Source organism: Passer montanus, unplaced genomic scaffold (assembly GCF_014805655.1).
Source record: "Passer montanus isolate IOZ18808 unplaced genomic scaffold, ASM1480565v1 scaffold192, whole genome shotgun sequence".
NCBI lineage: Eukaryota > Metazoa > Chordata > Aves > Passeriformes > Passeridae > Passer > Passer montanus.
The window spans coordinates 96,962-124,792 of record NW_024366503.1 but is presented as its reverse complement, the minus strand read 5'-3'; the positions used below and the strand labels follow the sequence as shown (position 1 = coordinate 124,792).

The 27,831-nt window shown below is 48.9% G+C and overlaps 2 protein-coding genes across 2 annotated transcripts; one reads left to right on the top strand and one right to left on the bottom strand.

The window, feature by feature from the left end:
- On the top strand, window positions 1-26,723 carry PPP2R5D (protein phosphatase 2 regulatory subunit B'delta). The gene is made up of 15 exons (XM_039706425.1): window positions 1-156; window positions 6,560-6,782; window positions 7,866-8,065; window positions 8,446-8,556; window positions 9,909-10,001; window positions 10,456-10,586; window positions 10,698-10,757; window positions 11,405-11,513; window positions 12,365-12,418; window positions 15,175-15,345; window positions 17,280-17,407; window positions 20,222-20,323; window positions 22,863-22,935; window positions 23,398-23,514; window positions 23,841-26,723. Exons 3-15 carry the CDS (start codon window positions 7,997-7,999, stop codon window positions 23,976-23,978), a joined length of 1,356 nt encoding a protein of 451 aa, XP_039562359.1. The 5' UTR covers window positions 1-156; window positions 6,560-6,782; window positions 7,866-7,996; the 3' UTR covers window positions 23,979-26,723.
- On the bottom strand, window positions 26,606-27,812 carry MEA1 (male-enhanced antigen 1). Its single transcript, XM_039706426.1, has 3 exons — window positions 27,558-27,812; window positions 27,364-27,478; window positions 26,606-27,297 (listed from the first exon to the last, which is right to left on the bottom strand). Exons 1-3 carry the CDS (start codon window positions 27,765-27,767, stop codon window positions 27,134-27,136), a joined length of 489 nt encoding a protein of 162 aa, XP_039562360.1. The 5' UTR covers window positions 27,768-27,812; the 3' UTR covers window positions 26,606-27,133.
- Window positions 27,813-27,831: the final 19 nt, after the last annotated feature.

Here is a 27,831-nt window from a genome sequence, read left to right as displayed (position 1 = left end):
GAAATTCTGAACAAGGTGGAGTTTTCTCTGAATGTGTTCTCGTCCTTTCAGGAGTCTCCAAAGTCTACCAAAAGCACCACAAAGCCTGGCAGCGGCAGCAGCGGCAGCAGCAGCAGCAGTAGCGGGAAGGATGGTGGGGCAGAGAATTCAGAAGAGGTAAGGCTTTCACCTTGGGTACAGCAGTGTGCCTGTGCAAACTCTTATTTGGGGAGGAATTAAATCTTTCGTTTTAGCTGCTTCAAGCTGTTCCACCAGATAACACGTGTCACCAGGATCTTAAGAAGTCGGAGAAGGAAAATTGGCCCAAAGGGAACAATGACTATGGATGAGACCGGATGAGTCTCATACCCTACAGACCTGCAGAAAGACATTTGGTACAAAGCTGAGGGCGAGTGGTGCTCACAGAGGTGGGCAGGGCATGGCAAAGTTGGCTGCAGAAAGGGACACACCATGATTATCAAGGAGGTGGAAGGCTGGCAGATGGGAGCAGCCTCCTTGCTCCTGTCAGAGCAAAGTGCCATCAACTCCGTTGTCACTTTGTGTCAGAGTGGGAGAGTAGTGAGAAGCAATAGGAAAAGATCTGTTCTTCTGAGGCATTTTCTGGAGGAGTGAGATTAGGAAGTAATGGATAGGAACACTTAAAAGAATGAACTGCTAGAGATTAAATGGCTCTCCTTTGATATAACAGCCTTTTTGCTGAATGCAGCATTCCTCACAAGAAGGCATAGTCTGTATTCCCAGATGTGCAGTCTCACTCTCAGTTTGGATGTTGCCAGGGTAGATACATTAGAATGGCCTCAGCAGAATATGATAGTATGGTAAGCTGTCCTTAGAATTAGCACAAAGTTGTGGAAGTTTTCTGGTAGCCCTGATTTTGTCTGGCATTCAGGCAGTGGTTGTGGAATTTGAGAATTGTCTCAGAAGGATGTTATACACATCTGAGGAAGCATGCATGTGTGTGTGGCTTATTTATTTTAATGCTGCAATTTGGCAAACAAGCTGTGCCACTTCTACATCCATAGAAGCTTGTGTGCTCTAGTTTTGTCTGGAACACATTGTGCATGGGAGAGATGTAGGGCTAATCAAGACTAGAAAGAAATGTGTAGTACAGTGGCATGGCTGTGGTCAGCGTTATTTTAGGGTCTACTCCAAAGCATAGATCTGCATTGCAGAGCCTCAGAAAATAAACCTACTATGAGCCACTCAGTTTTGTGCACCTGCCATGTGGGCAGCAAGGAATCAGCCTTACTTGGTGTGCCTTGGATCAGGCAGCAGTTTTGTAGATCCTCCATCCTGGCCTTTTCCTCTCTCTGTTTTGTTCTGTGTATGCAGCTGAAAGCAGCTTGGTGGGAGAGCTGCCTGCAGATTCCAAGGAAGTGAGAGAGCTCCTGTGTTGGCATTATGGGGTCAGACTTACCTTTTATTTATGTGGAACTCTTTGCTGAGTTCACAGCTCTGGAGAGGTGTAGGAAAGTCTGGGTCTTGCAATGGATGGCCAGCAAAGGAGGTCACTCTGATGTGTCCATCCAAATCAGCAGTGGCTGTGGCACTGCTCTGCTGGCTGCAAGTGGTGCAGTAAGAAGGGAAGAATGTCACAGGTGACAAGCTTCCTTTTGTGACCTGAAATGGCATGTAATATTTGCCTGGGTGCAGGGGAAACTTAGAAGTGATGTGTCTAAAATTCCCTCCCACAAAACACACCTAGCCACTTCCTCATATTCCAGACGAAATCCAGCCCTCCTTTAAGATGGAAAGCTGCGTCTCCTTTGATCATAGGAACAGAGAGCAGAGCAGAAAGGAGACACTTCTGCAGTGTGTACTGCCACAGGTCTCTTCCTTTCTCTGTTGAGTCTGCAGTGAAGTTTGTTCCCTCTTGGTGCTTTCCTATCTCTGGAGTACTCTGATGCAGAATGGAGGACAGCTCTTTGGTTGATAAGAAGAAATGTATACCAGTTTGAATGCGATTTTCTTGCTCTTCAGGAAACACAGAAAGGTATTTTGACTTTCACAATGTGTGAAGAATTAGGTAATGTGTGCTGGGAGCAAAACTCCTTCCTTATGTCAGAAGCAAGAGGTGGTTTGACTTGTGAAACGCTGGGAGTGGTGTTGTCTGGTGGGGTTGATGGGCTGAGCCCAACCTGGGTACTTCTGCTGCCATTGTGAGAGTTTCATGCCCTGTGAATTCCCTTGTGGAGTTATGGTTGGTTGGTTGCCTGCTCTAGGGTGAAAATTGGGTGCACTAAAGAGATCTTTCCTTTTTCTTCATATCTCAGTAGATGCTTAATGGGCTTGCAGCAGGGGAGCAGCATGTGGGCAGCCCTCTTCCAGCTTGTGCTTTTCTCTCTCACACCATGCTCCATGGAGCAGGGGAAAGAACCAACTTTAATTTACCCTGGTACCAGAAAGTTATGATTTGTTTTGTCTTGTCTAGCTGGTGGGATGAGTAAAGCTTGTTGCAGAGCAGCTCTGTTTTGATGGATCTGGGCAAATGCAGTGGACAAAGAGCTCCTATGGGGATCTCTGTGGAGGGAGATGAAGAGAGTAGGAGCCAGTACAGAACCCCCTAAGCAAAGTGCTTTGTTCTCTGCAGCAAAGGAGCTTTTAGTGGAGCTGATCTGGAAGGGCAGATATGTGGAAAAGCAGGCACATCCACAAGGGAAGACAAGTGTTGGATTCTCTATTAAGTACAGGGGTACTGCAGTGCTCTTAGTTTTACTCCAAGATGAGCATCTCTCTGATGTGAATAGCCAGCAGAGCTTGGCCAGCCCCTGGCTTTGGGGGGGCAGTTTGCTGTGGAAGAGACAAGGAGCAGTGGAGTAAAACATGAGAGCAGGGAGTGGGAAATTAAAGGTATGTTTAATTCAGTCCCTCTGCATGTGAATGCAGAGAATTTTTGTGTAGCTATTTAAGGAGAAAAAAAATAATGTCGGAGACCAAGGCAGCGTTGAATGAGAGGATGAGAAAGAGTTACTCCTCCTGGCCAGAAAGACTGGGAGAGGCAGCTGGGTGGGGAAAAGAGTTAATGACCTGGAAGTGGGAGCAGGCATTAGCAGCAGTAAAGATGGGAGTTGCTCTGCAGCCTCAAGGGCAGCTTGGAGCCTTGCTGATGAGATTTGCAGCTCTGGGAGAGGGTGTATCTTTTCAGTGAGCTGCTGTATTTTCATGTTTTGCACATATCTCCATGGGGCTTGTTACTGCAGTACCTGGAGTTCATTATTCAGAGACAGGCATTACTGTGTTTGTGTTACTTCTGAGGCAGAGAGGCTCATTTTAATGGGGAAGCTGTGTAACAGCAGACAAAGAGAGCAGGTACTGACTTGAGGGATGGGAAGGGAAGAGTCATCTGAGGAGGAGGAGCTGAGAGCAGATCTGGGCTGGGAAGCTTAGCAAGCAGGGGATGCTCGAGGGACCAGTGAGGCAGAAAGGACTTCCCGAGTGTCGATGCACCCAGCTGCAGTAGGAGTGCCTGCAGAGGTGAGGTCATGCACGGCTAGGGGAGAGCAGGAGGAGCTAGCACAGCTCAGGGTGGCTGGGGGAAGAGCATCTCTGTTCTCTGGGGTGAAGAGGAAAGGCACAGAGCAAGCTCAGGGCCTGGGCCTCATTGACTTGTGCAGGCAAGTTCCTAACTAGGAGGGGAGGTAGTGGGAACCAGTGGGGAGGAAGTGCTCTGGAGGCAGGGAGCCTGTGTGCAGGAGTTCTAATTCAGTTTCATTTAGGGGTGGCCTATCCTGTTGGCACAAGGAGCTGCTCCACTGCAGTGGGGGAAGTGGGGCTACCCCTCTGTGCTTGGTGCTATTCTCTGGTCACTTCAGCATGTTCAGTGTAACAGCCACAGCAAAAGCCAACAAGCTGTTGGCTTTGTCATGGTGTGTGAGCCCTGCTTGTCAGGAGGGGGCTGAGCCTGCTCAGGTAGAGAGGTGCCTGCAGCCATAGAGCAGTTGGCTGGTGTTGGTGTCAGAGAAAGAGTCTGAACATGAAGAGAAAAGCTTTCAGGTTCAGTAGTCTGCTGTGTTTTCAGGGATGGAAACTTCAGAGAAGTGTTAGGAAACTTAAAATAAGCCTCTACTGATTCATGTGCCAAGGTAGGAGGTGTTGAAGGCAGCAGGACAGCAGGCCTGCCACAGGAAGCACCTTCTGAAAGCAGGGATTCAACTTGATCCCAGAAAGTGCCTGTACAAGCAGCCCCTCATAAACCCTCTGAGCACTGCAGCATATTTCTGACCTCTCCAACCATCAGGTTTTCCCTAGCAATCTCAGCTGTGGGACTTCTGCATGTACATGACTGTTTTTCAAGTAGCTGGCAGCTGAACCTGAAACTATGTTTTGTCTCTCTTCATGCAAGATGTTGAAGACTGTGGACTGTTGAAGGCTGGTGGACTTTTCCAGCCCCCTGATGCAGCCTGTTCACATGCAGTAAACACACCATGCTCTGAACATTTGCCTGTGGTGTTTTTGGGTGGGTGAGGAGTACACAGCCATGTCCTATCAGCTAGGAGGGCCCATGTGTCCTGCTTCCTTCAGTGTTACCTGGGAGGCCACCAGTGCATCTCCTGCTTCTCTCTCTACCATCTTTGCTCTGTGGTGGCTCAGCATTCAGATTTTTCCCTTCTTCCCTGTGGAAGGAGAGTGATGCAGAGTTGAGGATTCCCAAAGGCATCTGGACAATATTTTGAGTGGCTCACACTGCCCTGATACCCAAATATTCAGGGTGAGGAATGAACTTTTCAGTCTTGGAGGCTGGCCAGCAAGGCTTTGTCTTGGCTTCACTGAGCAGAGACTGCTCTTTAGGATAAGTTGCCTCCAGTTTGTAGTCTGGGCCTGCTTTGTTTGGCAGGCACTGCAGTTTTTATCACAAGCTCATCTGGCTGTGTCCTCTCATCATGGGACAATGCTACTCCGTGAAGGGAATTGAAACAAATGTAAACTATAGAGAGTTCAGATCTTGTTGTCTTCCCCCCACCTTGGCTTGGAGCTGAGCTTGAAATAGAACCACTCAAGATTTCCTTCAAACAGAGCCAGACCAGAAACAAATTTTTTCAGATTTCTCATTCAAAGTAATGGCTTGGCAAAAAAATTGATGTTTTGCCTTGGGCCCTGTTGTCTACAGAGAGTCTTTACACTTGCTGTACAGATCTCAGTCTGTAGAGCAACATCTCCCTGTAGACAGCTTTCCCTGTTCCTACTTTGCTGCCTTCCACAAGCTGCAGATACAGTAACTCTTGCTCTTGCTCTGCAGTGCTGTGCTGCACCTCTTTGGAAACCAGTTCAGGGAAAGGACTGTGCAGGGTAGTTGCAGCTCAGCCTGGAACAGAGTGGCCCTCTGGAGAGTGGTGAGCTCTGCTGAGCTCCTGCACTCCTTTGAAACACTGCTGGTCACTGTTCTGGTGAGGTCTGCATTCATACCACTGTGCTCTATGTGGCAGCTGAGAATTATGGGGAAAGAAGGAGGTGATGTCCAAGAATTTCACTCCCTCTGCTCCCCATCCGTTGTGCTATTCTTGCTGTATCCTAAACAGGTTCATCCTGCAGCTCCTTGGCTTCGTGTACCAGCAGGAAGGAGGTGGCTCATGCAGCACAGCCAGGGTAGGCTGGGTGCTGGTTCCAGCTAATCCCTCTGCTTCCTGGCAGGATGTTGCCCTCTTTTGTCTGAGTTTTACACAGGTTGGGTCAGTGTGAAATTCAAGGGTTAGTTATTGAGTCATTATGGTCCAAGTGGGACTTGAACCAGGAGAGCTTCAGCAAGGTCAGAAGAGAGCTGAGCTGAGCAAACACTGGCTTGAGTTTCTGGTCACATGCTAAACAGGAGAAAGTGCCTCTGTGAGTGCAGTGAAACAAGAGTGCAGTGGGAGAGGAGAATGCAGGCAGACAGTTTGTGTGGCTGAAAGGAGTGATGTGGGAAAAGCCCATCTACAGAATTCCAGACAGCAGTGAGGCAGAGATGGGAGATGGCAGCCAGGATGGGTTGGGAGAGCCCACAGCCTGGGATCTAAGGCTGTTTGTATGTATGATCCATGTGGTTTATAGGTACTCCTGGACCATGAATGCAGCAATGATTGTAGTGGGCCTCACTATTGCCTTTCCAAGGCCTTTAAATGTCTGCTGTGTAATGCATGCTTTGCTTTTTCACAAGTGATTCCCTGCACAAGGATAAGAAAACAAATTGCTGGTTTTCTAAACTTGCTTTTTGTGTGTTGTACAGAGTGCTGCAGGGACTCTCAGCAGCATGCTGAGATTTCTGTTTGGACCACAGGAAATTCTTATTTCTGCTTCATGTAATTTTGTCACAAGATGTGACTTTGCTTTCCATGTCCATAGCACTGGCTGTGCTGAGAGGCTCTGGTGTCTTTGTGGTACCTTGCAGACATGAGTAAAACTGATGTTTACTTTGCAGGTGTCCTGCAAAGGCAACCAGCAGCTCTAGAGCTGGTGAGATGCACTCAACTGCAAGGCAACAGTGAAAAACCTGCCTGGTTCTTCATTCCAAGGAGAAGCTGATGGTGTCTGCTTATGAGGCTTGTAGGTAAAAGCTTCTGAGTTGTTTTACTCTTTTCTCCCTCAGCAGGCCCAGCAGCCTCAGCAGCAGCCTCAGCAGCCACAGCAGCAGCCACAACAGCAGCCAACTTCAAACAAGCGGCCCAGTAACAGCGCTCCCCCCCCAACCCAGCTGAACAAAATCAAGTACTCAGGGGGACCCCAGATCGTGAAGAAGGAGCGCCGGCACAGCTCTTCCCGTTTCAATCTGAGCAAAAACAGGGAGCTGCAAAAACTCCCAGCCCTCAAAGGTAAAGAGGCAGTGGGGTGGAAGTGACCTGCATGACAAGCTGCAGTTTCTCCAGGCAGAGTGCAGTAGTGTAAGGGCTCTTCCCAAAGCAGCCCTTCCAGTGTCCAGCTAGTTACAGGGGCAGTGCAGCAAGGATGGTTCTAGGAAAGGTGCTTGTCTTGTTAGCACGTCCAGAATTGATGGATGGTCTAAAATAATCAGAGTATTCTCAATGCAAACTTCATAGTTACCTTCCCAGTTGAGGTATTTAAACCTGCTTCCGTGTCCTGAGGATTGCCTCAGATTCTTCAGCAGGTTGTGCAGGAAGATGGTAAAGTACAGACTTTGGTGCAGACTGTCCTTGGTTCCTACATCCACCCATTCTGGGGAAGGAGCAGGCTTCCTCCTCATTGTGTTTCCATTGCAAATTACGATAGTGCAATTGAACCTGTCCACATTAGGGCAGCTTGGTATCAGCACTTAGTGTACATTATGTTGCAATTAAACATGAATATGGACAAGGAGAAAGCATTTTCAGCAGTCATTGAGGCAGAGCCATTTCTTGGTGTTGCTCACAGACACAGACAAGCCTTTGGGGAAGGCCAAGGCACTGTGTAGTTTCCAGTTGTATCAAAAAGAGAATCTGTTAATGTACAGCTCCTGCCACCCTGGCCCCTCTCTTCCACCCTATTCTCTGGCAGGAGGGTTGGGCTACAGTGTGTGCTGCCCAGCTCCCTTTGTGTCTCTGGGGTGCAGGACATGGCTGTCACTGGTCTGTGATGGGAGCTGGTTGAGTTCCTTTTCATGTACTCTGTACACGGAAGAGATCAATGCTTATCAGGTTAGAAACTGCTACCACATTTGAAGTCCCCTTATGAGATAGTTGCTTCAGAGGCTTGGCAGCCTCTCTGCCTGCCTTGTCCCATGTCCATAGCAGAGATAGCACTATGGGATAACACTGCCTCCCCCTTTTCCCCTCCAACAGTTCAAGGGCAGTGTGACAGGGGAGGGGGAAACCACAGGGAGCAAACCACAGTGCTACCTGGGTAAGCCAGGAAGATGCCTGCCTGTCCCCATGGACAGATGTCCCTGCTTTCTCTGACAGATGCTCCTCCACACGAACGAGAAGAGCTTTTCATCCAGAAGCTGCGGCAGTGCTGCGTTCTTTTTGACTTCATCTCTGACCCCCTCAGTGACCTGAAGTTCAAGGAGGTGAAGCGAGCAGGTCTCAATGAGATGGTGGAATACATCACACACAACCGTGATGTTGTCACCGAGGCCATCTACCCTGAAGCTGTTATCATGGTAGGGCACGGAGCCAGCGTTTGTGTGGCTTGTGTGCCAAAGAAATAGGGAAGTGTGGGAGGAGGAGGGGATGGGGATTTGTCAGAGAGGAGTGTGACCCCAGTCCTAACCATTCCTTATCTACCCACCTCCAGAAAGAGAAGTGTGTGTGGGGGTGGTGGTAGTGTCAGTGCCTGCTGTAGGGAGAGGTGGGAACTCTTGTCTCTGGCACTCTGGGGAGGTCCTGTGCAGACTGTAGCCCTGCAGCCTGCAGGAAGGGATCAGCGTGTGGGCACAGCTGTGACAAATCACAGTGTGTCACTGCAGTGAAGGATTTGCTGTATGGAGGACCATCATGAGGTGTCAGAATGTCATTCATGCAGCTTTTTCACTCACCTCAGTTTTCAGTGAACCTCTTCCGGACACTCCCACCGTCGTCCAATCCCACAGGAGCAGAATTTGACCCTGAAGAAGATGAGCCTACCTTAGAGGCTGCCTGGCCACACCTTCAGGTGAGGAGAGGTGGGGAGTATAGATCTGGTGAATTTATCTCCAGGAAGTTAAGAATCCATGTAGAGGCTGCCAGCCCTGCCAGTGCTGCTTCACCAGCCTGCAAGGGTTGCTGTGGAAAGGCCAGGCCTGCCACCCAGGGGTCAGAGGTGCCTCTTAGCTAGTGCAGGAAGCAAGGGTGTCCTGGGAACTGGCTGATGCCTGTATGCAACCTTCACCTGCAGATGGCTTTAGACAGACTAGGTAAAAAGGGTTAGGAGAGTGCCAAGTGAGCATGGTTTAGCAGAGCTCAGCAGTGGAAGTCAGGAGGAAAGCTCAAGGCACTTGCACGGGGATGTGTTGTCAAGCAGACAAAGGCAGAAGAAGAGGCAGGTACTGCAGAATGAAGCAGAAAATACAGAGAAGAAATAAGGTGTCATTCTGCAGCAGTGGTTAATCACTTCTCACTGCTGCAGTTGACATAGGGATGTGAGCATTGATAGAAATAGCGTGTCTTCAGCACCAGAGTGCTGTGAATGCAAGGCAGCTTTTGTTTCTCAGAATTGAGTCAGAAGCAGCCAGCATGGATTTGTGGCAACTGATTGCTGAGCTTTTTGGTCAGCATCTCAGTTGTTTCTTTACTGCTGTCCTTGGCAGGTACACCCTAGCTGTAGATGCATGATTCTATCATTCGTTCAATTCCAAAGTCAGACCTTTCAAATGCATTGATCTTGTTTGGCCTGGTGGCCCCTCAGAACCCTGGGAGGGATGAGAGTGGACTCAGTCCTCTCAGAGAACAGCAGGACCAGAAGCTGATGTTTCAGCACTGACAGCCCTCTTAAAGCAAGCAGCCCTTTGTTTTCCAAGTGGGACACAGCGTGCAGCTCTCCTGGCTTAGTGAGGCCAAGCCAACCTTGAGTCAGTACCCAGGAGGCAGAGGACACTGCATGTTTTTTTGGGGTCTGTTTCAGTTTTCTGCTCTTCTGTTATTCCTTGGCATGTCTCAAGGGCATCCAGTGAGTCTGAGCCTTTGCCGTCTCTGGAGATTTCTGATCTCTGTAGGGATGTGTGCTGAAGACAGGGGAAGAGTTTCCCAGGCCTAATGTCTTAATCTGAGTAGGTGGATGTTATCTTTGGGAGGTGGTGAGATCTCACTCAGATTTGAGCAGTTATGTGCCACCAGAGACCCCTGCCCATTAAAGCAAGGGCAGCTGAGCTGATCCCAGTGGGTAAGGAAACACTGGGTTTTATGCTCCTCTTTGGGCTTCCTGGCTTTTCCCTGAATCCTTAAGGAGAAGGAGAACATAAAATCTGAAGTAAACACTGGTGAGAGGACAGGGAGGTTTCTAAGTAATCTCTCCTTTTCCCCCAACAGCTGGTGTACGAGTTCTTCCTCAGGTTCCTGGAGTCACCTGACTTTCAACCAAATGTAGCCAAGAAATACATTGACCAGAAGTTTGTGCTATCTGTAAGTAATTGCTGCCCCTGCCACTGAGCACCACCTTTATGAAGAATGTGCAGCAGATTTTGGTGCTTGATGATGTGACTTTTCATTATTTGTCCTGAATGAGCAGAGAATTTTCTATGCAGGGCAAGACTGTGTGTGAGCTGTAGTCACTGGAACTCATAACTCATTGTACAGATGGAGAGAGGCATGGGGCCTTGCAGGGGAAAGCTGGGGATGTGCAGCTTTGTAGAATGTGCAGGCCATCCCTGTGCTTCTGAAGGTGAAAGAAATGATGGCTCCAGCTTGTGACTAGGAGGTCACATGTTTCAGGGAAATGACCACTGTGCTCAGGGTGCTGAAGGCAGCACTCAGCTGAAAGAGCTGTTTTTGCCAAACAGGAGCAGTGCCCAGTGTTGCTGGTAGCTTTGCCCAGACAGGCAGGATGCAGGCACTGACTGAATTTCTCTCCCCACAGCTGCTGGATCTCTTTGACAGTGAAGACCCCAGAGAACGAGACTTCCTAAAAACTATTCTGCACAGGATCTATGGGAAGTTCCTGGGTCTGAGAGCATATGTGAGGAGGCAGATCAATAATATATTTTACAGGTAAGATCTTTCTTACTACCATTCAGATTCCCTGTCTCCAGCATTTTTCCTTCCTCTTGCTTATCAAACTGTATCCAGCATTTGGCAATGACTTCTCATCCTTCTCTTTAGGTTCATCTATGAAACAGAACACCACAATGGGATTGCAGAGCTACTGGAGATCCTGGGAAGGTAAGGCCACTTTTGGGAGTCCCAGAGGGCCCATAGTGAGAGTGGCCTCCCAGCCCAGAGTGCTGTCTGAAAAGGCAGTGCCTTCCTTCAGCAGTCCTTGCAGGAGGCACCTCTTTCAGAGAATCTCTCTGACAGGGCATAAAGTACTCCCCAGCGTGCTGATAAATACAGTGGTAGCCTTCCCCTCCCCAGATCTGTCTCCTGTTCTTTAGAGTTTGAGTCCAGTCACACTTGCTATCTTGCCTCAGCAGGCAGTGGCGGAGCAGAGCTCCTCACAGCTCTCAGAAGCCTTAGCAATGGGCAGCCTTCTCCTGGGTTTCAGCTTCCCTTCTGTTTGTGGCCCCGTTGTGCTACCATCCTCCTCTTCTGTAATGCACAAGACTCAAGCACTGAGCTGCTTCAGTGCTGGCCTTCCCCAGAGGTTCTGCCTAAGTGTGTGTGGGCTCAGTCTGGCAGGGACAGAGCAGAGTCCAGGCTCCATCAGAGGCATTTCCCTGTGGTGCCTGCCAAGAACACTCTTGCTGAGCTCAACGTGCAGGCTGGGCTGCAGTGAGCATGCTTTTGGTGGGTGCTTCCTCAAGGGGCTGCTGAGAGGCACTGTATTTCTGCTGGGTCAAAATTTTAACAAGACTCTTGTTTCTTCTCAGCATAATCAATGGGTTTGCTTTGCCTCTGAAGGAAGAGCACAAGATGTTCCTCATCAGGGTCTTGTTACCACTGCACAAAGTGAAGTCTCTCAGTGTGTACCATCCACAGGTGAGAAGTGTTACAAGTTCAAGGGCAGATTGGGATTTTGCAAAAGCTTACAGCTGTTAAAAGCACTGTGTATTTATATTAGTTTATAAGCTAATTGTTTATAGCTATCCACCAAGCCACATAGTACAAAGTTCCTGCTGTGAGATGTTCTGGGCTCTGCACTAGTCCCATACTATACTGATTGTTCCATTCTTGTGCTGTCTGGGCCTGTGCCACTTGATTATAGGAGAGAATCCTGACATTTCCCAGTGTCTTAATGCTGTGGCTTGCTTTGTCTTTCTGTACTAGAAGCTTGTGAAATACTGGGGGCCTGTTGAAACCAGAGAGGTAAATTTCCTAGCTGCAGTCATCAGCCTGTGCATGTGGTGTATCAGCTATTAGTCACCACTGAGATATGTGGAGAAGTTGGCTTGCTAGTCTGCTAGATCAGTTTAGAGATTAATTTCTTCCAATTTTGAGTACATAACAGAAGAATAGAGAAGATGAGAACTTGGGAGAGGAAGTTAAAAAATACAGGTAGAGATGTCTTTTCTCTGCCCTGTTTATGTGGGGCAGGGCTTTGTGTCTGTCAGGTTTGTTCTTCCCCATTGTGTGCAGCTGTGCTTTCATCTGAATGTATTGGCTGTGGACTGCTCTGGGTGACTGAAGTTTTGTCCTTTAAATTACACAAATGTCCTGACCTCAGGCCCTGCCTGCTTGGTCTTAAAGTCTTCACTTTCCATCAGTAAACTGGATTTGTTTAGAGCTGCAACATAATGGGCATGGTGTTACTTCCAGCCTAGGAGGTGGAAGCACTTAGTCTTGGGTACACTTGAGGAAGCTCTAATCTTGCCTTTTTTTTTTTCCTACAGCTGGCATACTGTGTTGTACAGTTCTTGGAGAAAGACAGCAGCTTGACAGAGCCAGTGAGTAATCTTGCTTCTCTTCTGTGTGACAGTCAAATCCCAAAAAGCTTCACAGCTTCCTTAGAGCAGCCTTTTTTCACCCTTGCTATAAAGAGGCTGGGAGTCATAGGTATTGTTTACTGGGTTTGCCTGGCTCCCTGGGTGGAGAAGGGGCTGTACTGCTCATGTGCAAGCCTGTAGCATTCTCTCCTGAAAGCTTCAGGAAGGTGGGCTGTAATCTTCCTTTATGCTTCAGATCTTGGTGTAGCAGAAGGAACAGGATACCAAGCTGTTCTTCTAGACCAGAGCTTCTGGCTAATGAGAGATACTGCAGAGACAAAATATATGACCATCTGATGGAACCAGAGCTTGTGGGAGCCCTGAAATAGTAAGAGCTCCTCCAGACTGCTGGAGTTGGCTTCAGAATTGTGGGGATGAGGTTAGCAGCCTGGGACACAACATCTACTTAGGCATGCCACTGTTCCTTCCTGAAAGTATTCTCCTTCCAGCTTTAGCATCAGTTTGCTACTTTTGTAGAGGTAAGCCACATTGTAGACACATTTACCTTCAGGATTTAGTGCTGGGAAACAGCAGGTTCTAAAATGTGAGCAGTGTAAATGGTGACCTCACATATTCTAGTTACTGTCTGCATGAACCTGCAGTGTTAACCAGGCTAAATGCCAGCTTGGCAGAGGGTGCAAGAAGGAGACAAGTGTTTCTCCACCCACTGCAGGCCAGGAAATGTCTTCTACAGAGCTGAGCTTCACAGGCTCAAAACAGCAGATGGGCAGAGAACACACACTTCTGTCACTGTAGCAGGGAGCACCAAAAGTGTGAGTGTTTTAATGAGTAATGCTGGCTGAGGTCGTTCTGTTCTTGGCCTCAAACGTGTGTGCCCATGGTGAGCCTGCCTGTGCTGGGTGGAAGCTGGTCAGCTGTTGTCAGCTCTCTGACACCAGCAGTGCTGAAGCAGACCTCTTAGCTTTTCCTTTAAACCTGGGTCCTCCATTTCCTTTGTTCCCAGAAGCCTGCTCTGAAACAAACTGCTTAAAGTAGCTTCCTGATCATGCTGAGTACTTCCTGTGGCTGACATCCAGTCCTACAGCTCCTGCCAAAGCACCTCAAAGGTTGAGGGAGAAGAGAGAAATGGAAATCTGTCAATATTCCCAGGCTTCACTTTGCAGCTTATTCAGGCAGTAAAGCTCTGTAGCTCATCACTTTTTTTCTGGATAACTGTTTAGTGGCCCCTGGATTACAGACCCAGGTCTGGCTTAGTGCTTGTGGAAAGTGGAATGTGGAATGATCCAATTTCACTACCTTCAGAGGATGTTGTGTTTCAACCAGGCATACCAAGACCATACTGCCACAACTTGGGTTCTGTTGAAGCACCTTCCTTATGAAGGTTTTGAATAGACCCCCAAGATGCCTGGTGTAACTGAAGTCTGGAAGAATGACAGGGCTTGTGCATCAGCAAGTCTGAATGCACAGGGAGATGTTACCAGCAGTGCTGGAAAGAGGCCAGATTACTCCCTGGGTCCACACTTGCCTCAAATGGCCTCCCAGAAGCTTGCTCAGCAAGGCTTGACATGGTAGCTCTTGCCTCAACAGCAGTCTGAAAGACTGTCAGGTGAGCAAGGCCTCAGACGTGCTCAGCAATAGCAAACACAGGCTCCAGACACCTCACGCCACCTTAGTTGTAGGTGAAATGACTTCTGAGTCATTGGAGCTAACTCTGGCCTGAATGGCAGACATGAATAATGACAAACATTGGGGATAATGGACTGCTGGTTTCTCAAGCCTTGAGTTGGCAGAAACATAATGCTCAGATATCTCTAATCCTGCTGTTGCACTGCCCACTACTGTCCCTCTGCTGCTCTGAACCTCCTCTCAAGTGCCTGACTTCAGGATCAGGTAGCTGAAGTACAGAGGTTTGAAATGGAGCTCCTATGGCCAGCTGTGTGTGACTCTGTGTCCACAGAGTAAGCATCTCTTCTTCCAAAGAGTGAAGGTCTGCAGCACCTTGGATCCTGCCTTTATAGGCTAGAAGTAGTCTAGAAGCAGATGGGTAGGACAGGAAGCAGTATTAAAAAATAAATAAATAAAATCTAGTGATATATAGTCCTTCACTGTTCTTGTAAGCAATAGTTTTACTCAGCCAGCAGCTGCATCTGCATTGTCATTTTTAATTATAAACATTAGGTGTGAACTCCATAAACTTGTCTGTTCCATTCTGGAGTCTGTTTCAACTTTGAGTCTCTACAAAGTCTTGCAAGAATAAGTTCCATAATCCAGTTACTTTTGTGTGAAGTAGTATTTCCTTTCCTTGTCCCAAACCCATCCATTACTTTATTTATTCAGTGCTCCCCAGTATTCAAGCTCTGTAGTGTTTTGAATAATGACTCTTCAGAGACCTTCTCTATAGCATTTCCAGTTTAATTAGTTGAATTTCTATGGTTACTTTGCACTGTCTGCCAGCTGCTGCCCACTCCAGTTTCACCCTTCTGTGTTAAGCTGTGATGGGGGATAAGAAATGATTGTAAGCTTTGTGCTTGTAATAAGAAATCGTAGCAGCCGAGGCAGAGCTGCTGCCATGAGTGTAACTTTGCAGAGTTTGGGCTTTTTTCTTCTTTCTTCACTGGTCACCCGTCCTGACTTACTGAGAAAGTCTATTCTGTTACTTCCTCCCCTCTTGCTGTTGTGACCAGACACTTAAAAATTTATTTTACAGCTGGTGTTGACTTTGAGCCTCTAAGTGTCTCTGTACTCTTCCCACTCAGGTGATTGTGGGGTTGCTGAAGTTCTGGCCGAAAACTCACAGTCCCAAAGAGGTGATGTTTTTAAATGAGCTGGAGGAGATCCTGGACGTGATTGAGCCATCTGAGTTTGTGAAAGTTATGGAGCCATTGTTCAGGCAGCTGGCCAAATGTGTCTCCAGCCCACACTTCCAGGTAGGTTGCAGCTTAGGGAGGAGACTGAGCATTGACTTGTAATCCACTTGGCATGTGAGGGTGACACCACAGTTTTGGGCTTGTATCTGGCATGTGGAGGTGTGACCAGGGCAAGTATTGGGGTGACACGTGGTGGGAAGCAGCAAGAATCCTCAGCACAACCACAGCATGAGCTCATCCAAAGAGAAAACAGAGCAGATCTGTGGAGCCTCTCCTGCTGCTCTGTGCTGTTCAGCACTGTACTGCAGCAGGCTGGGGCTGGAGCACAGGTGCTCTGCCACCTCCTGTTCTGGCTAGCAGGGACAGAAGAGATCCATCCAGGGTCACCCTGCTGAAGTAAAACCGAGCACTCTGCAGTATTGGAGAGAGGCCAACCAAAGACACTGTGCTGGGAAAGTCGTTTGTTTTATTCTGGCACAGGTAGTAAAGAGTGAGGTATACTGGAGAAGTGCTGGAGTCTGTTTCTTCCTTGTTTCCACTGAAGGGAAACTGGTTGTGGTAGCTGGGTAATGTCATCTCTGTGGATGGTTGTCCTAAGGGTGGTGGGACCTGCTAGTAGCTCCCAGCAGGTATTCTTCACTCACTGTTTTAGACTGCCATGAAGAGTGCCCAGGAAGAAGAGAGCTTGCTGGTCAAACACATGGTTGGCCCAGGTATAGGTGGAGTGTTAAAGAAAAAATGACTCAGTCATCTCCCAGTGAGAGTGACTGCATGGTGAGGCAGGCTGGCTTCAGTTTATCTTTTGGTATAGAGAGGTACAAAGTCATGTGTTTACAAGGCAAAAAAAGGTCAGTCTAGGTCACACATGTCTGTAAAATAATCAGTTTTGTGTAAAGGTCTAGGGGAGCATGATGGAAACCAGCTGGACATGGATTACTGGTGTGGTGGTGGGACTAATGTGACCTTTGGGTGTGGAGGCAGCTACCAGAAGGAACTAAGGAGCTTAAATAAAGTAGGGTAAAGGCTGGAGGAGAGACATCCTGTACTTGATAGCAGCCCTCATCTGCTGCCAAACTCTGAAGAACAATACTGAGAAACCTGGAGAAGGTGCAAACACTTTAGAACCTAAGAGAATTAACCCCAAAGGCATCTCATACAGTCAGGCTGAGCAGTCGACAGCTTGTCTGAAGAGCAAAATTAGGAACTGACTTCTTGGTGAGTCTGAGCACCTTGGTGGGAATGAGTTTTCTCTGAATGGATTGTGTGTTAATCTAGCAGAAAAAAGCTTAACCAGATCTTGAAAACCAAAAGCTGGGTAAGTGAACACAAAGTGAGTTTCCTTTCATTTACTTGTGTGGAATATTAAGGGGATATAGCAAGTTCTGCATTATCTGAAATGCAAAACTGAGTCTGGATGTCTCTTTTTCTAGGTTTTTAGGCCATTCTCAAGCTAGCACTAAATGCAGAAATTAGCCTGCATTGCTGTCACTGTGCGGAAACTTGTTTGACTTGTTTGTCTTGTTAGAGCAGGAAGGCTGCCCCAAGATTTTCCATATTTTCACCTTTACTAAATCAGGGAGTTGAATTGTGGGACTGGTGACTGAAGCATGCTTCAAAGCCCTGAGAGACTCTGTTGTGGAAAAGCCAGGGAGGAATGGAACTTTACAGAGGACAGTCTGTAAATGAAGAAGGCTTGGAGCTAATCTGAATTGGGACCTGTAGTAGATGACATTACTGTCCTTAAGTATGTAAAGGGTGTTGGAATCATCAGTATATTGACAGTAGGGTTGTCTGTTCAAGAACATGAGGTTTGTCCCAGAAAAGTGAGAAGTGTCTAAGGCAAAGGAAGGATGCATGGCCTCATAGAAGTTCATGAAGGTCAGCCCTGAGCTGTGGGGAAGCACGTAGGCTCCTTGGCTGGGTGGTGGCTTCCCTTGCACCACAGGTGTTACTGCAAGGAGCCTCTTCAAGGATGCCTTTCTCTCCTGCTGCAGGTGGCAGAGCGAGCGCTGTACTATTGGAACAATGAATATATCATGAGCCTGATCAGCGATAATGCAGCCAAAATCCTCCCAATCATGTTTCCAGCACTCTACAAGAACTCCAAGAGTCACTGGAACAAGTAGGTCTTTCTCCCATGCTCTGACCCTTGCTGGATTGTTTGACCCACTGGCAGTCTTGGGGCATGCTGCTGCAGTGCAGCAATGCATGGTGCTTGGTGGCAGCAGCTGCTGAGACAGGGGGTTGGTGGTGGTATCAGCATGTATCATGGAAAAAGATGTCCTGAACCCTCTGAGTTTTCTGTCAGCACCTCAGGAAAACCAAAGCCCTTGTGCCCAACAAGTCTGCCAGTGTCCTATTAGAGGAACCCTTCACTGAACAGTCCTGCTGGGTCAGTTCAACTGACTTATTCAGGGAACTATGCCAACAGCATAAGAGAAACCACTCAGCAGGTCTTCCATTTTATTTGATTATGTTCCCTGTTGCTGGTGACTGCCATTGATTGGGAAGGACTTGGACTGACAGTTCATGGAATAACATTCCTTATAAACATAAAATTGTGACAGGTTAAGGTTCAGGGACTGCCAGTGAAAGTATGTGACTGCAAAAACATATTCAAAGCAATTCAGAGAAGCTCTAATTCCCAGTAAAAGTATCCAGTGTGCAGAGTGTGTTTCTTACCCACAGAGGAAGAAGATGGGTTCAGCCTGGTGACTGATCCCAGTAGTTACAATGGAGTCTTCCCTAACTTCTATTCTCAGCTTACTTTCATACTATTTCTTTATGTTTAGTTGGAGCTCGAGTGACTCTTAGTCATAACTGCCTTTGTTACTGATTGGTGTAAAATCCTCTCACCTTGCTCAGAGGTGTGGTCAATAAAGCACAGAGCACGTGAGGGGTGGTCACACTCTGGGGTGGGGGGATTTTGGGAAGGGGATGTATGTTAATACAATTGTATTGTAGTGAACTGAGCTCATCCAAGGAGGGTGATTTGGGGAAGGGGATGTGTGTAAATACAATTGTGTTATAGTGAACTGAGCTCATCCAAGGAGGGTGAATTTGGGAAGGGGATTTATATTAATAGAATTGTGTTGTAGGGAGCTGAGCTCATCCAAGGAGGGTGATTTCACCCTGGTTCCTGGCTCAGCCACAAGACACCTCCTATCTCCATGGCTGACAGGCCCTGTGCAGTTTATCAGCTGCAGAGCACCATGGAGATCCCTCCCTGCCAGGACTCCCAGGGAACTTGGCTGCAGTGTTTCCACTCCGCTCCAGCCTCTGTTCCATCCCCTCAGCAGGGCTGTGGCTGCAGGTTGTGTCTGTGGGGAACCATCCTGGAGCAGGCTTGGAGCATGCCAGCAGCATTCCATCCAGGGAGCAGCAGCTGCATTTTACCCTGTAAATCCTGAACTGTTACAGCTTCTGTTAGGATGTGAATATAACTTCTCAGTGTCCTCTAATTTTGCCCCCAGCCATCTCTCCACAGCATGGCAAAGGGCCACAGCACACAGAGTGGCTTGATTCTGCAGGGGTTGAGGCTCCTGCATTTACCAGCCTTGGGACCATTGAGTCTGCATAGAGCTTGATACCTGCCTGTCACTAATGTTGCCAGTCTCTCAGAAGTGTGCAGTAGATTTTCCATCTGACTTCTGGCTGCTTGTTAACTAATGTCCCACCCTTTTGTTCTCTGTGACCAGAGAACTTGGCTAATACAGTGCCTGACTCCCTGAGTACAGGAAAAACAGAGAAAGCAGAACTAACTGGGCAGCTGTCCATGTCAAATATTGTCCCCTGTGTCTGATTCCTAGATGCTGCTCTGTTTTATGGTTCTCTTATCAACTTCCTTTCTTCTGACTTCTTCATTTAATGCCTTACCTAATTAATTCAAGTTTAATTAATTTGATTTAACACACTTCCTTTAGTGAATTAGCTAAAAAGTAATTCTAGGGAGGCTGGACAAGTCCAGAGCTCAGAAAAGAACTTTATGTTCTTGTCTGAAACCCTTCACCCGTTCCATGTCCCTGCAGCAGCCAAGATTCATGATTTTGCTGTTCCTGTCTTTTGTGGTCTGCTTCCCAGTGGTATTGCAGAAGAAGTTCTGAAAGTCTTTTCCTCTTATTTCTCCTTGTCTTTGAGCAACAGCCACATCTTCTCAGGGCAGGTTGAGTACCTCAGATTCTCCTCTTCCTTCACATAGTTCAGCTATTTGTTCAGACAGCCTGCTTAAGTCCAGCAGGGCTGCATCTCTCTTTGGCACTCCATTTGCAGTGCTGGTAGAGACACAGAGCTTAGTCTGCTGAATCTCATCTTTTGCCTCTGGGTCAGGTATTTCAGAGACAGCTTCAACACTTGTTTTCATTCCCTGGGAGAGTCTTTGTCCCATAGGGAGTTCACACACAGTGCAAGCTATCCATAAATCACTGACACAGAGCTGACTTTTCTTCTGTGATAGTCTGTGTGCTGGTTCCCATCTCTTCAGGGCTGCTGCCTGGCTGTGTTTTGGGCAGCTCAGTGGAAAAGCTCATGACCAAATACTGGCAGCCCAAAAAAGTCATTGTGTATATGTGGTGTGAACAGTGGGAGGCACTAAAACCCCCTTGAAACAGCCTTGAACAGGTTCCCCTTCATTTCCCACTTCTGAATGCAAGAAATGAACACATGAATGTGTATTTTTGCACCCATTAATCTGACCACAGCAGGCCTGTCCCAGGGTCTTCTCTTTCTTCTCCATCTCTTTCCCCCTGTTGTACAGTTCCTGCTGTGTTTATGGAAGGGATTTTGCCTTGGTAAGAGCTGGGATTGTGTGAGAGTCTTTTGCCACATCACTGTAGAATGAGTTGCTGCTGCTGTGACCTCCTGTCTGTGCTGCAGGTGCCAGCTGAGGTGTAAGAACCTGCCCACCATGACTTGTTCTCCTTTCCTCGTTCCTTTGCAGGACAATTCATGGGCTGATCTACAATGCACTGAAGCTCTTCATGGAGATGAACCAAAAGCTTTTTGATGACTGCACACAGCAATACAAGGCAGAGAAGCAGAAGTGAGTAAGAGGTTTTTGCCAAGAAACTTGAGCTCATCCTAAAGTCTCCTTGGGGTACAGTAACAGATGGTAGATGCCAGTAGGCAGAAGGGAAATGGAAAGGTGGTAAGTAATTCTGTCAAAAAGTAGGATTCCTTAGCCATAACTATCAGTAGGGATGAGATGTGCCCTGATAAAAACCCTTTCAGTCCTGCTGAAGCAGGTAGCCTAGAAAAGGTTGATAGAGTTTGCTGAGTCATGAGCAAATAGATTGCCACGTAGAGAGTACTCAGCTTTGTTCTGCCTTGGAAATACCAGTTCATAAATGTTGCAGTGATGTCAGTAGAATCTATTGCTTTAGAAAGGCTTTTCTGAAGAGTTTTGCTGCAGCGGGCATAATGCATCTTTCATGCCACAGGATGCTTTCAATTTTCCAGTGATAAAGATGGAATAATTCCTGCAGTTTCAAAGAGTGAATGGTGGGGATAAATCTGAGCTCAGCAAGTACCTGTGCCATGATGCTGTAAAGAGGAAAGAACTCCACTTTTTCTGCTGCCTTGTGCTGATTTTGGTGCTTCTATGGCTTGCCTTGGTGAGCTGAGTCAGTCCAGTAAGCGAGAAGGAAACTTTTTTTTTTTTTGCATTAGTGCAAGAAGGGAGAAAAATTTTTTTTTTTTTTTTAATCTATTTTCTGCTGACTTAGTGAAATAAAATAGTAAAACAATGCTCCTCATTCCTGGATGAGCCAGGGCTGCTGGTGGGGAGAGCAGAGCTAGTCCTTGCTGGGAGTGTGGAACTCTGGGGTACATTCTCTTGTTTTCTGAAATAGGAGTAAATAACTCAATAATAAATAATTGATTTATGAATTAGACCTTCAGATGAGTAACCTGCTTATGGAGAAATTCAGTTTTTCTAGGATCTAAAATGGGAGCAAGCAAGTTTTCTTTTTTTCCCATTCTAGGGCGTTTATGAAGCCCACCAGTATCTTTACATACATTTTAAGGCACAGTGACAGTACATTTCCTACAATATCTGCCTAGTGTTTCCATCAGGAGTTTTCTCTCTCTGTTTAGCTGCTGGCCTGCTGAAGGTGACTGTTCCCAGCACTGGTGTGTGACTAATGGAGAATTGTTCTGAGAAAGCTCAACTGAACAGATCAGTGCTGTCCAATAAAAGGATGGGTAGTGCTGCAGTTTTCTGCTCATGTTAAGATGATTTTTTTTTTGTTTAGTGCCTCTGTGCTTAATTAGGTTTCAGAAAACCTTATGCTGTGGGCTAGAAAACAGCATGTGTGGGAAGGATTGCATGTGCAAACAAACTCAGTAAATAGGAAATGAGGAAAAGGAGAGAGTTCTGTGTTCACTGTTAGGCTGCAACCAGATGTTGAGAGGTCTGATTATGGCTTAGCCTCATTTTTAATTAGGTAACATGCCTACAAGTGACATGCCAGCTCAGGCCTGTCCCTGCTGCATCCCTAGATGTGGAGCTATAGCCAGGGTAGTCATGAGGGACAGACTCTGCAGTAACATGTGGTGAGGCTCTCTCTCTGCTGTTCAGTGCAAATGGGCTGAGTGCACCTTTCTAGTCTCCCCAGACACCTTTAAACTTTTGGATTATCAGAATCCTTTAGAAAACCAGTGAGGAAGTTGGGGCAGATGGTGTCTTGTCCTGAATGGGTTATTCATTTGGGATGTTTTGGGGTTGGTTTGTTGGAGGTGTTTATGTGACCTTGTGTTTTCTGGTGGTTTAATCTGCTGCTTGGCAGCTTCATTCTCATTCTAAGCCTACATGACTCTAAAGAGTGTCATTACAGGATATAAGAACTCCTTAACATGGGTACATAGGGCACTAGAGAGATTAGTAGCTGGGATGAAAGTCATGTAGTTAATAGCAATAAAGCAGAGATTTTAGTGCAGATGTTTAAAATGTAGAAGAGAATAACAAGGGGTGGTGGATGCTCACCTCTGTTTGCAGCAAACGTTCACTGTCCTATGATTTAAAAGTGACCCTGCTGAACAGTCACTTCACATGTGTGCCAAAATCTGTGCCAAGTTCAAGAGCTATGCCTGGGCTGTTTGGGCAGCTCTCTGGTGTGTTATGGCTAGAGAGAGATGGAACACAGGGCAGAGGAACCCCAGTTCTGTTGGAAAATAGTTTGTCCCTCCTCTGCATCTGGGGAGCACCAGGAAAATGTGTGTTTGAAATCCAGACTGGTGTCATGGCATTACCCCAGACACTCTGGCATTAAACCAGACACTCTGCTCTACTCCTGGCAGCACAAAGCCAGGCCAGAAGTACCTGTGCAGCCCAGTGTGGCCACCCTGTGCTCTGAGGTGAGCGAGGAGCATGCCTGCTTACCCTCTGCTAGCTGTAGTGTGTCCCCTCTTCTTGCCCCATCTCACCTGTAGATTTAGAACTAGGTAGAATTAAGGGTCTCTGAATGACAGAGCAGCTCTTCCCCTTGCCTGCACTTTTCTGCTGTCTCTTGCTTTTGTCATCCTGTGAATGAAAGCTGTGCTTTCCCCAGGAGTTCACACTTGCTCTTGCTCTCTCTGTGCAGGGGAAGGTTCAGGATGAAGGAACGAGAAGAAATGTGGCAGAAAATAGAGGAGTTGGCTCGACTGAACCCCCAGGTGAGTGACAACAGGACCTAGGATGAATGAGGCAAGAATGTGCTGGGGGTCTTGACCTGCTTTCTCAGCCCACGAGAGCAGGTTTTAGGATCTGATCTCAGTCCTGTGGACAATGCTGCAGCAGTGGTGTGTCGCTCCCAAAAACCAGTGTCTTGGGAATGTTGGCAGTGTTTTATCAGGCTGTCCCTCTGTAGCACTGACCTCTAAGTACTGCCCTATAGAGAGCATATACATGTTTATGGACCACACTGTGAACTGCAGCTGCACATGCAGCGTGCTGGGAGTCAGAGGGCACAGGGGAGGAGAGGATACTCCTCCCTGCCTGTGTCCCTACTGCTGCGTTTCTGGGGGCCAGCAGAGAAGGCAGCTGGAAGAAATGAGCCATGCCGTGTTAGCATGCTGGGGGACAAGGTGTAGTGTTGGAGGGAGTGCTGACTCTCCAGCTGTCTGTGTTGTCTGCAGTACCCCATGTATTATGCACCTCTACCCTTGCCTTCTGTGTGCTGTATGGAAACGGAGACCCCGACTGCAGAGGACATACAGCTGCTGAAGAAAACCGTCGAGACGGAGGCTGTGCAGGTGCGTACGTGACTCGAGTCCTTTCACAGTTGCTCCCAGTCCAGCCAGGACATCAGCATGGCCAGAACTGGCTCTTTCCAAATGTTCTGAAGGTAAATGCCGCTACTCTCACTCCTCATCCTTAAGAGATCAACCTGTAGTTTAAAGAGTGGAGTTTATCTAACCTTCTCACACTGGAAAAAGTGCCAGTGGGACTTCCTTGTGTCCTTTTGGTCTGTGTTTGGCTCTCAGCCTGTTCTGAAGCATAACCTAGAGCAGTTGGAGTCAGAGGCTGAAGGCATGAAGGGGTTTGCTACTGATTCCTGACTCCTTTGATTTGTTTGTAGATGCTGAAAGACATTAAGAAGGACAAAGTTTTGCTGCGCCGGAAGTCTGAGCTTCCGCAGGACGTCTACACTATAAAAGCCTTGGAGGCCCACAAGAGAGCAGAAGAGTTTCTCACCTCAAGCCAGGAGGCTCTCTGACGGGCTCAGGAGCTGGCCCAGGAAGCTCTGCCCCATCCCTTTCCTCCAGGGGTCATGGAAATGCACTTGGTTCTCATGTATAAGTAAGGAATGAACATGGTGAGCTGTGCCTGTCCTCCACTCCATCTGCATACCTCCAGGGTAGATCTGGTTTTATGTTATAACTTGTATCTCACCACTGTCCTGTCCTCCTGCTTTTTCTCCGTCCTCCTGCTTTCCCACCTTGGCTCTGCAGGCATTAGGGGAGCCTGCCTGGCCTCTGCTCTTATCAGTCCAGGCAGAACTCACTTCACTGTGAGCTGCCACCTGATTCTTACTCTGCCAGGAAGCCAGAGCCTTGCTCAGGCTCTGTATTGTGCAGAGCCTGCCGTGCGTGGCTCGGTGTGCTGCTCCAAACTCCAAGTGCCCATCTCCGCCACACCTGCCCTGTGCTGCCTGTGCAGCTGAGCCCTGCCATGGTCAGAGGCCAGGCTGAGCTTGGGGCAGAAGCAGAGTTTGTGAAGGCTCTGCTGCCTCTCCAGCCTGCCTTGGGGTGCAGCTCCACAGCTGAAGGGTCTTAATGTACAGCGGAGGAAATGTTTACTTCCACCTTTCTTTTGCTACAAGCCCCTTGTTTTGTTCCCCTGTCAGTGGAGTGGGGGTTCAGTGCTTTGCCACCCCCAGTTAAGCTGGGTGCAAGCACTACATACTATTGCAGTCCTCCCTTTAGAGCATCCTTAGAAGCTCTCTTGTGAGAAAGTGAATTCCTTCTGCTGTTTGTGTTGGTCCGTGCTGACTCATTTCCTTCCCGATGTCTCGGGTTAATTGTGGGCCCAGAATTAACTTCCCGCTTTGTAGCAGGTGTCAGCCACTGACTTCTACTTTCTTCCTCTACCTGCTCAATTAAAATACTCCTGCAGCTCTCCCTTTGTCTCTGTATCCCATCCTTAGCTCTTCAGGGCCAGGGTTTCTAGGAAGCTTGTGCTGCTAGTCGTTTCCGCAAGCTCGTGGAAGCAATGGCTGCACCTCACGGGGTGTGGCTGAGTTTGAGTGTTCAGTTGTCTCCTCATTATTATCAATGGCTAAGCACTACTGCTGAATCGCTTCTGTGGGTGCTCTGAGCAAAGTTCACCTGTCCTGTTACGTGTGCACCTGCTGTGGCCCTTGTCAGTTATCACTTGGTGCATCAGGGGCTCGTGCTACCTTAGCATTTAGAATCACTTGCTGACAGCCCAGGGGCTTGCGCAGCACTTGGGCGCTACTGTGGTCCAGCTTTCACCCCTGTTGTTTGTGGTGCAGATTTAGTGCCAGGCCAAGGTGCCACCTCAGAGGCTGGTTTGTCATAGAGAGGGAGTCCTTGCTTCTTAGCTGCTGTGCCTGCTTTCTTGACACATAAGCTTAAGTGGGTTTGCAGTAGTGCAGGGAGCCCGCGGGGTTGGTGCTAGCCTGGCACTGCTTTGCAGCAGCACGGGATGTTGTAGAAGGTTCTGGTGTATCTGCTTGTCCTCACCAGTAAACCATTTCCAGGTCAGAGGATCACCCCCTCTAGTCTTTCTGCTGGTGTGCAGCACATCTTTCCTCCAACCCCAGCGAGGCTGTTTTGACCTGTGCATCCTGCATCCGTGCCCCGTGTAGCTCTCTCCCGACTCAGCCCTTATCAGGAATGCCACCATCTCTTGGGAGGAGCTGGCGGGTGCAAGTGCGAGATCCCCCAGTCACGCAGGGCCCCGCCTCCCCTCCGCCTCACACCACGGGCCAGTTCGTCAGGAGACTTCAGAAACACCTCAGGGAGGTTATTGCTTATTTTGAACATTAGTCTGAGCTCATGATCAGCTGCCAATCAATTACCTCACGCCTGGCACAGCATGTGGGCACGCAGCGGGCGGTGCCAGAGCAGCACGGCGGAAATGAGGGCTGCCAGGCTCAGGCTGGGCAGGAGGCTCCTTCCTCTTTCAGCCCCGCCTCTCCAACTGGCTGCTTAGCGTTGTGCTGTAAGCCAGGACCTCAGTTTTAGATTGCTACAGCATGGTATGCCCTCACTTGAGCCTGCTTGCTGCTGGGCAGTGGCTGCCTTTCCCCGCTGTGGGCTGCTCTGCCTGCAGAGGGAACAGAATCTTGTGGTGTGCAGGGCTGGCACTGTCCTGCAGATGATCTGTCTCTGCTGGCAGCCCCTGACCCTGGCCAGAGGAATGCTGCTGGGGTTGTGCCATGTGCAGGGGCAGGATTGTAACACATCATGATTATGTGCTGTACAGCTTTGATGTTCCCATAGCTTTTTGTGTCTTGTTTTGGGTCAGGGAACTTAGGCTTAGTACCTTCACACCATCCTTTGTTTGCTGCCTATTCATTCCAGTGTCCTGGACACCTCAGAAGGGGACCATGTGAGACAGGGGGGAGTGTGCTCACCCTCTCACCACATGTGCTGCTCATGGGCAGACCTGCATCTGCCACGCTACAGCTGCCCCTTGCTCAATACTTGGTTTCTAGCATTAGTGCTGCTCATTTCTGCCTATGCCTTTCCCCACATCAGCCAAATGGACAGAACTGGAGCTGCCTCTTCCACTCCACCTGGCTTGCTCCTCCCAAGGGAAAAAGCAAAACTACTGCATTCACACCCTGGACACAAGTATTAAGCTGCTTACAGTTCATATGTACATATGGTGTACTTTATTTTCAGTAGAGCATTACATAGTATGAAAGTGTTGGATTTTGTACAGATGTCCCTGTATGTACAGAACTAAATAAAACCAATCTCTTGGAATGACACATCTTGCTCCACCTGTGATATTCCAACGCACAGACCCTATCCTGAGAGGAGGGGCCCTAGCCTGGAGAGTGACTTCTCTGGTACTGTCAGCATGGGGCCACGTCCAGTGTTTGTCCTGAGGGAATCTGGGCAAAGCCAGCCAAGCCCCATCGCCCCATACACATCCAGGCACGGAAACCAATCTGCTTCCTCAGAGGCAGAGGAAGCTAACACAAGGTCATCACACTGACTTACACACCAGCCAGAACCCAGAAAAAGGAGTGGGAAGGAAAATCAGACAATGTCAGTGGGACAGACTGGGAGGTTGATACTGGCAAGTCCTGTCAGCACCTGGCTCGGAGGCACTGGGTGCTTCCAGGCTAGAGGGAGGGAGGGCTGGGGTTTGCAGCCCCTGTGCCGCACTCAGCCCTCAATTCCACTGAGGCCGGGGGCCGCCGAGGCTCTGCCGGGCCTGCAGCGTGCGCTGCACCACGTCCTTCCACTGCTCCTCCGAGATCTGGTTGGCCCAGGCAGGGATGCCCAGGGTGGGCAGCTTCACGCTGGCCATCGTCCTCTTCACCAGCTCCACATGCTCTGCGAACAGACAGGCCGTGAGAGCGCGGCGGAGCGCCGGGAGGATCCCGCCGGAGACGCGGTTACCTGCATCCATGGGGATGGAGCTGCGGCTGCTCTGAGCCGTGGCGCCCTCCGCTGCCTCCTCCTCGTTCTCCTCCTCGCTGTCCACCGGCGGGTCGGGCAGGTGCAGCCTCAGCATCTGCGGAGAAAGGCGGGCAGCGGGGGTCGGCACGGCGGGTGCCCCGGGCCGCGGCCCGGCGGGCGGCGCTGGGCGGTACCTGCAGCCGCTCCTGCAGGCCGGGGCCCGCGTCGCCGTGGCCCTGCTCCGGTTCCTGGCTCAGCGGCTGATACAAGTACCCGCCGCCCTCCTCCTCTTCCTCCTCCTCCTCCTCATCGCCGCTCCACTCCGCCGCGCCGTCAGGGCCCTCCGGCGGCCCGGGCTCCCGGGGACAGACGCGCTCGGGGCCCATGCTCGGCACCACCGCCATACACCGGGCGCGGCGCCGAGGAGGTGCCGCCGCCGCCGCCCGGAACCGCCGCGGCCGCCGCGGG